Consider the following 9,735-nt stretch of genomic DNA (forward strand, 5'->3'; position numbering starts at 1 on the left):
ATGAATCAGCTTACTGACAGGTTCATCTTTAAATTTGGAATTTTGTGTTTCTTAAGAGAGGAACAATCTTTAAGGGTCACCTCAGGTTTTCTTCATGTTCTTCCCATTTTTGAAGGATCATTTAAGTTCCCTTGGGTGGGGAAAATTCCACTGTTTTATGACCTGAAGCATGTGGATTTAATTCAACCTCTTTATACTTGTCACATCCTCACCCAAACTCACTCCTCTCAATAATTTCTTTTTTAACTTACCCAATCTAATATCAGGCAAATTTAACCCATATGTTTATATTTGCAGTAATGTCTTAGATGTTTTACAACCTCTCTTTGAAGTCTTTTGAATGTGGTATTTGATTAAAATAAATGAAAAGTGAAATTCCATCTTTGAGGGTACTGTGCTTCCCTAAGATATACAACTATTTTAAGATTGAAAAAGGCCTCTTGATCCAAGACAACTAATCAGGCAGACTGACCAGACTCCTTTTGAAAAGGGTTGTGCAACAGAACCGTGTTATTTAATACTTGCTTTCCTTAGATTCAGTTTCATTTTCTTTCCTTCCTCTTTGAACTTATTTCCCTTCCTCTGTCTCTGGCCACACTGAGTATATTTCTGGTGTCCCAAACATGTAATATCACCTATATGTGCATCTGCTTACACTTGCTGTTCTCTCTCCTCAGAAGGAAGTCGCCAACTGTCACCTTATGGCTGGCTCTAGCCCACAAGCATGTTTAATTTGGACCTCACTGTAATTTTCTCTTAAATTTAAGCCAACATTTAAAAATCAAAAAGCTTCACCTGAAATTCTAGATTTCTGGTTTCGTTTGGAAAATGGAAGCTCTGGCAATATTGTGTCTGCTTTTATTCAGGATAGCAATTAGCCTGTTCTTTTTAGATGGAGCTTGAACTTAACTATGACTTCGTTGGAAAAAAAAACAAAAACAAAAAAAGACGTGGCCCCATTAAGTTAGTTACATCACATCTTGGCTTCTTTAGGTTGTTTCTGAGACATCTGCTAGGAGATATGGAAGATACCATACACAGGACAAAACACACGGCTTTTGCCCTCTGAGACATATTGTCTAAACAGGGCAGGGTGTACTTGACAAATTAAGATTATAAGTGTTGAAAGGCCAGAAGAGTTATTGTAGTGTTGCAGGAATCTACCAGAATGGGTACAAGAAAAAAAATATGAAATTAAATGTTTTGAGTTTAGAGTCAAAGGAAATGATAACAGGTAAAATTTATTTAGTATTCATTATGTACCAAGCGCTTTTCTAATGCTTTATGTATGTTGACTTTATTCATATTATAGTTCAATGAGTAGGTAATATTATCCTCAATTTATAGATGAGGACAATGAGTCCTAGAAAAACTGAACTTGAGGCCTCATTGTAGATAAAATGTAAAGCTGAGGTGAGTTAACATAAGACCATATTGTGTTGGAGACCATTAGACATGCAGGCAGGCCTGATCCAAAGTGTACTGCAGTGAACTGGCGGGCAAATCAACTGAGTGCTTGGTCTTATTTACCCTTCTGAGAGTTGTTCTTTTTCTTTTTTAAGAGAAAGATTGTGATTGGTGGTAGTGGTGGTGGGGGCAGTGAATGTGTAAGTGCTTTGTAATGAACAAGCATGAAGAAACCAAAGTTTCCCATGGAAGAATTATAATACAAATCTGATTCACTAAATTACAGGACACTGGTTGGGTCACCTTAACTAGTGCAGGTCTTAACCTGCAGTGAACTTAACCTGGGGATCTTGTTAAACTTCAGATTCTGATTCAGGAAGTCTGGGATGAGGTCCAAGATTCTGCATTTCCAACAAATTTGAAGGTGATGTTACTGCTGCTGGTCTATGGACCAAACTTTAACTAGCAAGGAACAGAAGGACACAGTGTATTAACATGCCAGGTGCAAGGGCATGGACCTTTTCTCCTGTTTCACCTGCTGCTTGCCAGGAATGTTAAACACCTTCTCAGACTCTCTCTCCTGCCATCCCATGGGGCTAGCCTGGCCAAAGGTTGCAGAGATCCTGATTTTGGAGTCTGGACTAGGGCAAAGGAAGGTGCCCTTTAGTACTTGTATTATCAGAGTTCTCAACAGTGGCTTGGGGTCAGAGCCATAGTTAACAGTAAGTTATTACTTTTCATTTATGCTTGTTTGTAACTTAAGGCCTCACAGGAGAAGGGCAAAGGGTGGTGATTTAGCCTGGGGCAGGATTCTAGTAGACATTCATTCCACAAATCTTCTTTACCTACCATGTACCCTTAATGCTATCTAATATTGCCCCCAATTCTACCTTAAACCATTGTAGTGTTAGTCACTCAGTCATGTACGATTCTGCAACCCCATGGACTATAGCCCACCAGGCTCCTCTATCCATGGAATTCTCCAGGCAAGAATACTGGAGTGGGTAGCCATTCCCTTCTCCAGGGGATCTTCCCAACCCAAGGATCAAATCAGGGTCTCCTGCATATAGGCAGGTTCTTTTACATCTGAGCCATTAGGGATGCCCAAACCATTCATTATTACATGAAAGTAAAGTGAAGAATCAATAGACGCTTTGTACAAATATTAGTTATATTAGACACTGCTTCCTGCCCAACATCCATTCCTCTTTTCTTTCTTGCTGTTGGAAAACCAGTTTTGTTGTTATTTATTTCCTTACCTATGACTCAGAGGAGGGTAACAGTTGTGTGCTGGAACTGTAACTGAGCAAGTGGGTTTGTTGCCCACTGTGCAATGGAAAGACCAAGGCAATGGTCTTTGCAGAGAGAAAAGGTTTTGTTGAAGGGTGGAAAACGAGACAAGAGGCACTATTTTAGATTCATCTCCTTGACTGGCTTTTGAATGGGGTATTTACTGTGGAAGTAAGGAAAAAGAGGAGGAGGCTGCTTAGAAACAAATGATGGAAAGTAAGTGTAAGTTTCAATGTAAGTTTCAAGAGTGAAGGCTGGACAGTCCTTCATGCCTCTTCATGGGTTACATGTGCAGTTTTAGAGGTGAAAGGGTCCAGTATGTAACATGTAATGGGTTTTCAGTCTGTGATATCCAGAGTGCACTATCAGTCATTCAGGTCCCTTGGGGCGTCTGTATGATGCTCATGCTCAGTTGGAAGGGCTTTCTGCAAGTTGTTTCCACATCTGTGGTTTCCCTGGTACTCTGTGAAACAGGTTTGGTGTTCTTGATGCTATCATTTTTGTTTCTATCTTGTTTCTACCTTATGAACCTTGATCCTTTAAGGTACAGGATATGGTTTCAGAACCAGCTCTATCTAACAAGCTCAGGAGAGATGATTGCTAAGTTTTTAGGAAGTCTGAATCAGATAAACAAAAATAAAATTATATAAACTTAAATTTAATAAATTATATTAAAAAGGTAATACTCAAAACTTATTCCTTTATAATTATTTTACCACATTTTACTATTATCTTTGCTCTTAAGATTGCATACATCTATTAAATATCTATGTGGTGGGAATAATTTATAATCAATAGCTACTATGCCTCTCTTCCAAATTCTGTGTCCAGTAATGTCATATTAGTGCTTAAAATGTGTTGTGGTGGGGTATTTACCACCACATGCTATATAAATCAGTGTTTGATTCTTTTCCCTTAATGAGATGGTTGTTAACATTTACCAGCATAGCATGGGGTAATCCTATCTAGGGGAAACATCTAATTGATCTTAGATAAATAAGGTAGCTCTACTTTCTTTCTCCTAGGTATGTGATCTGATTCTGGCCAATAAGATATGAAAGTTACTCATTTTGGGAGTTTCTTAGAAAGCTTTTTTGCTTCGAAAAATGAGATACAGGGTAGATATGGATTGTTTCTGGCCACGTGATGCTTAAATGTGACATACCTGGGCTTTCAAAGTTATCTTGTAACAATGTCAAGGCAAGATTAGCTTGCATTTTGTTCTTTATTTTTTTATTTCTTAGACCTCATCTTCAGAGAGAAAATTAGTATGTATTGTTTATATTTTCTCTTCTAGAGGGGATCCTAATAGATGTGACATCTGGGGAAATACTCCTTTACATTATGCAGCCTCCAATGGTCATGCCCACTGCGTCTCATTCCTGATCAACTTTGGTGCCAACATCTTTGCTCTGGACAATGACTTACAGTCTCCACTGGATGCTGCTGCCAGCAGAGAGCAGAATGAATGTGTTGCTCTTCTGGATAAGGCTGCCACTGCCCAGAACATCATGAACCCCAAGAAAGTCACCAGGCAGAAGGAGCAGGCTCAGAAGAATGTCAAGAAGCAGATCAAAGAGTGTGAGAGGCTCCAGGAGAAGCACCAAAATAAGATGGCCCGCACATACAGCAAGGAGGAATCTGGGACTCTTTCTTCTGCCAAGGGAACTTTCACTAGGTCACTGCTTTCAAATGCTTCTGCTTCTAACACATTTGGGTCACTGTCTAAGGGTATTAAAGATACCCTCAAGCTTAAGTTCAAGAAGAACAAAGATACAGCAGAGCAGTTAGGGAATGAGAGCAGAAGTGGACAGAAGAATGTGATGGAAGTGTTCAGAGAGGATGAGGAAGATGAATTCTCAGGGGACTTCATAGAGAAGCTCCAGTTGTCTGCAAAGGGGGACAGCTGTATGCAACACGAATCCATTCTCAACCGTCCAGGTCTAGGAAATGTTGTTTTTGGAAGGAATAGAATATTCAGCCCTGAAGACATCTCAGACAGCAGGAGAGAGCTGGGGCTTACAATGTCCAGTGAATTGTTTCAGAGGCAAGGAGAAGCTGAGGCTGATGAAGAGGGAGAGGAAAACAACCATGAAGGTGATCTGCCCTGGGATGAGGATGAAGTGGAATGGGAGGAAGACGTGGTTGATGCTACTGCCCTGGAAGTGTTCTTGCAGTCCCACTACTTGGAAGAATTCCTTCCTATTTTCATGAGAGAGCAAATTGATCTGGAAGCTCTGCTGCTTTGCTCTGATGAGGACCTTCAGAGCATACACATGCAGCTGGGTCCCAGGAAGAAAGTTCTTAATGCCATAAATAGAAGGAAGCGGGCGCTACAACAGCCTGGGCAGCTGGTTGACACCAACCTCTGATGGAGGGTTGGGTCAATGGGGTGAGTCTGTAGAGGTGGGGGTGATGCTGCGGCCCCCTGGAGATATTCCAGGCAATACCTACTCTATACCCAATACCAGACTACTGGATTTCTAGGGTTTTGGAGGTGTCCACCTAAGAGAGAAGCCCCAATTTCTACTCTGAGAAATACTCTGTACCTAAATTCATATAAACCACTCAAGGAGGTAAGAAATGGGAATAAGGAAATGACATTTCTCTTCAATTATCTTTTTGATATTTTTGAATATAGAAAGGATTGAATGGATGACAGAGAATAGAAAAGACTTTATTTCCTAACTCTGAACTTAAAATTATAGTCTCCTATCACTCTAGCTGCTGCCTAATTTCTGATCCTTAGCTCCATGACTTTACCTGTTGATGGAAACTAAAATTCCTCCATTGGCCTGTGGCTTGATGCCTAACTTGAATGTGTCTAACCCCAATCAGTAGATGTTTACATGTTTACAAGTAATAGAAATGGGTCTGTAACATTCCTACTTGGGAACAGAGAGAATGTCAGGTAGAGAGAGAGATGAAATAGAATGTACGGTACCTGTATGGACTAAATTTTGTCCTTCCAAAATTTATATGCTTAATTTCTGATCTTGAGTCTAGGGATTCTAACTCCAGTCATCCTGTGAAGAGGTAGACACACTGGTGATGTGCTTGCATTGCTATGTGAAGAGAAAGAGTAGGCCATGTGAAGATAAAGCAAGAAGGCAGTTATCTGAAAGCCACAAAAGGAAGCCTCAAGAGAAACCAAACTTTTTAACTCTTTTATCTTGGACTTCCAGCCTCCAGAGCTATAAGAAAATAAAGTTTTGTTGTTTAAGCCACCCAGTCTGTGATATTTTGTTACAGCAGTCTTAGCAGAATAAGATCATCCTTAAGACAAGAGAGACAGGGAGTGGAAAATAAAAATACAGAAAAGAAGATTAGATGATTTTTAGATGGTTAGATGATTTTTTCCTAAGCCTAAGTGCCTCCTGAAACTTAAAAAGGAAAAAGAAATCTAGGTTCTTTGTTGGGAAAATTCAATTGTAAAAGTTGAATTTTTGTATGGTTATTATATATATATATCTTATTTACTGTTGTCTATCACCATTTCTGCACATCTGAATACATGTAGGTTCTACAATATAAACTGTCAACACTAACACTGCTGCTGTTATTTGAATGGTAATCTCAAATTCAAGATGAAACCCTACTTGAATAGTTAAGCTTCACTGGATTTTTATAGCCAGACATACATTAAATGGAATTTACCACTGATTACGTGTATAACATAGATATAGCTTCAGCATGCTTCCTTATTCACAGCTGTTTGTGTTACTTCAAGAGGAACCATGGAGGACACAAATGCTTAAATCTGATGAACAACTGGTACATTCTTCTTCAATCAATGGACTGAAAGTTGTCACTGAATAAATATTTTACACTACGGGATTACTATGTTTACAAATATCACATTGCATTGTTCTGGAATAAACTGCAATTGTACATGAAATAATGTACATGAAAGCAATTTTAGAAGGCATTCAAAAAAAAGTAGTAGTGTCTGAGTCCTTCTCTATTAGTATTTCATTATTGTAGAGGCCAGGATCCTCTCTCCAAGTAGATGCCAGAATCTACCCGATGAGACACTGTTAAGATATAAGAGAAATATAAACCACTAGGAGAGTTCTACTGTTAGCAAAAAAAGGATGCTTTACAGCAGTGCTTTGTATATCAGTTAGAGGTTAAAAATAATATAGAAAGCTTGATGATGTATTATAGCAAATGAGAGGTGGCATGGGGGTGGTACAAAGAATTTTGAGCTGGAAACCAGCTTTGGTACTTGGAAGACAGAATAAGAAATAGAAAAAGTACTCTTGGGGAAAATGAGAAAAGATAGGCCAGCAAAAATGTTACTGGAATTCAGCATTATAGGATTTAGTCTGCTTCATGGGATTTGATTGTTTCTAATTGAAATTTTTCCATGTTGCCCTACTGGAGAGGTAACAATTTGCTCAGAAATATGGGAAGTGGATGTTTGCCCAGCAGGACTGGAAGCTCTCACCAGGAAAATTCCATTGGAGTTTACATGAATTCTGTGATGAGAAAAGGGATATGAATTTGAAGAACATGTAGATTTTAAAACCTCACATAAAACTTCAATTAAACTGCTGAATAAAAAAAAGAAAGGTGCAAACATAATCCTTTTATGTAATAACAGTTACTAACATAAAACAGTGAGGCTAACATGGGTTGTTAGGTATTTTTTCCCCCCAAATGGTTGCATTATATTTTTATTAAAGTATTCCAGCTTATAGACTCCGTAGGTTCATCTACATTTCTGAGTAACTCCTGTTCCACTTAAAGGGTAAATTCTACATCAGTGATTATTGCAAAATTGGTTTAAAGTGTAAGAACCAAACAGAATTACTTTGGCTCTTATATATGAGGGCTTTGCTGGTGGCTCAGACAGTAAAGAATCTGCCTGCAATGCAGGAGACCTGAATTCAATCCTTGTGCTGGAAAGATTGCCTGGAGAAGGGAATGGCAACCTACTCCAATATTCTTGCCTAGGAAACCCCATGGACAGAGGAGCCTGGTGGGCCACTGACCATGGGGTTGCAAAGAGTTGGACATAGTCACTAAACAAAACCAACAACTTAACACATGAAGGCACAAAGGAGGCAAATTAAAGAGTTCTAGCTCCTGGGAATTCTCCTCTGCCCACTTCCCTAGCAGAGAAGCTAGGTTCTGCTCTACTACCATGTAAAGTCCTTTAGGACAGGAAATTTTCTCTGTCTTATATTCACTGATATTCACCAAGTGCCAATGCATCACAGAGCAGATAATCAATAAACACTGCTGAACAACTGGATGAGATGCCTAGACTGGGGGCAGGATGCAGATTACTCTGGTCTGTTGATTCCTAGGATTTTTGTCGACCTCAGTAGTTCACAAAGCAAGCATTTGAGGTGGATGGGCAATGTGAAATGGAAAAGAGTAACCTTGAAAGGCAAAGAACTTCTTATTGCACAGTCTATTCTAGATCCATTTCCTGCCCTAACTCTAAATAGCTGGGGAGAGTTATCTGTGCTCTTTGGGGTGAGGACTATTTTTTCCTGTTAGCAGCCTAGCACGAATTATTGTAGGAACTCTTAAAAATGAAAGAAGAAATCTATGAATGAATTAAGGTGTTTTTGGTAATCTCATTATCAGACACCCTCTTTACACATTCCTTAGAGTTGTGACCATTAAGATCCCCCCAAAGATTCCATAGTCACTTGAGGTGTGCAGAGTAGATCATGTGGGTATTTTGTTTTAGTGCAAAGGCTAGACAACCTGGCTGACATGCCAAACTTTTGGCTAAGCTACATAGAGCATGAAGAGGACCTGCCAGGAGGAATTTGGGTAAGAAAACAAAGCAAAATAATATGCTTTTCTTTCTGCTGACTTAGCACCAGCCTAGGCAAGCCTTAGAGAGGGAGAATTTGAATGGGTCTTTGGCAGGACATGGACAACACAGCTCTGTTAGTGATTCAGGGAACCTGAGAAAAGCACCCCTGCACCTCAGCTTCCCCATCTGTAAGCTGAAGAGGCTGGACTACATGATTCTTAACAGCCTTTTCAGTGCTGACACTGCAGTGTATATCTATAAATTTTGCTTACCCAGTATACAGCCTTCCCTCTTTCTGGTAAGAGACTCCTTTTGTTTTGTTAGCTTATGTGGTCAGATGGGCTGATTGTACTGCTGAATTTAAGGTGGGGGCATGTGACCCAGGCCTGGATAATAGGGGAAACAGATTCCCCAGGTGATGATAGTTACCTGGATCTGACCTGGCCAGAGTATTTCATTTCCTTTAGCCACTACGTTATGTATATGGGCATAGGCCCTAGATGGTCCAGTGTGTCTCCATTCTGAGACTTTCAACTGTTAAGGAAGAGAATGTCTATTTCTGCTAGGACTGCTGAAGAGGACAGGCTATGAATCAAGAGCTGTTGGTACCTATCCTGCCACTATCAGGGGAGAGCTTACTTGATGATGGAGCCAACACTGAAGAAAATAGAGCCAAGGAACAGAAGAGCAAGACTGGGTCCTGATCCTGATAACAATTGGAACCCTTGGATTCCAGTTACCTATATACTTCTGAATTACAAGAGCCAATAAATTCTATCCCTCACTCATTCATTCAATTTAAGGTAGTTTGGGTTGTGTTCTCTATCGATCGTGACCAAAGGAGTTCTGAGCAATAGAGAAAGCTCTGTGTTCCTTGAAATTTCAATAATAAGAAGTCAGAAGCAAAAGACTACGTGATATATGATTCCATGTATACAAAACTTCAGAAAAGGCAAATCCATAAAAACAGAAAGTAGATTAGTAGATTGCTGGAAGCTGAGACGAATGGGAAGCGACTGCTAATGGGTACTGGGTTTTTTTTTTGGAGTGATGAAAATGTTCTGAAGTTAGACAGTGGTGATGGTTGCATGACGCTGTGGATATACTAATAATACTGAATTATATCCACCACTTCAAAATGTGGACTTATGGTATGTAAATTGTATCTCAATTAATAAAATAGAAAAAAATTAACTACAGCCATTGGAGAGCCTTCAGGGAGTGAACACGAGCACTTGATCCCTTCACTTTCCTTGCTG

At 39.5% G+C, this 9,735-nt stretch overlaps 1 protein-coding gene and 1 long non-coding RNA gene across 4 annotated transcripts in view; both read left to right on the forward strand.

Annotated features, from left to right (window-relative positions):
• ANKS4B (ankyrin repeat and sterile alpha motif domain containing 4B) overlaps positions 1–5,924 on the forward strand; it is a 48,495-nt gene extending 42,571 nt beyond the window's left edge. For all 3 annotated transcript variants that reach the window (XM_069570297.1, XM_069570296.1, XM_069570295.1), the window contains one exon: positions 3,995–5,924. In XM_069570297.1, coding sequence (XP_069426398.1) covers positions 3,995–5,069 — 1,075 coding nt within the window. In that variant the 3' untranslated portion in view covers positions 5,070–5,924. The remainder of the gene's footprint in view (positions 1–3,994) is intronic.
• A 1,690-nt stretch (positions 5,925–7,614) lies between these two features.
• On the forward strand, positions 7,615–9,273 carry LOC138429129 (uncharacterized). The gene is made up of 2 exons (XR_011252696.1): positions 7,615–8,490; positions 9,043–9,273. It is a non-coding gene; the product is annotated as an uncharacterized lncRNA (long non-coding RNA).
• The last annotated feature ends 462 nt before the right edge of the window (positions 9,274–9,735 follow it).

This window comes from Ovis canadensis, chromosome 24, assembly GCF_042477335.2.
Source record: "Ovis canadensis isolate MfBH-ARS-UI-01 breed Bighorn chromosome 24, ARS-UI_OviCan_v2, whole genome shotgun sequence".
Classification (NCBI taxonomy): Eukaryota; Metazoa; Chordata; class Mammalia; order Artiodactyla; family Bovidae; genus Ovis; species Ovis canadensis.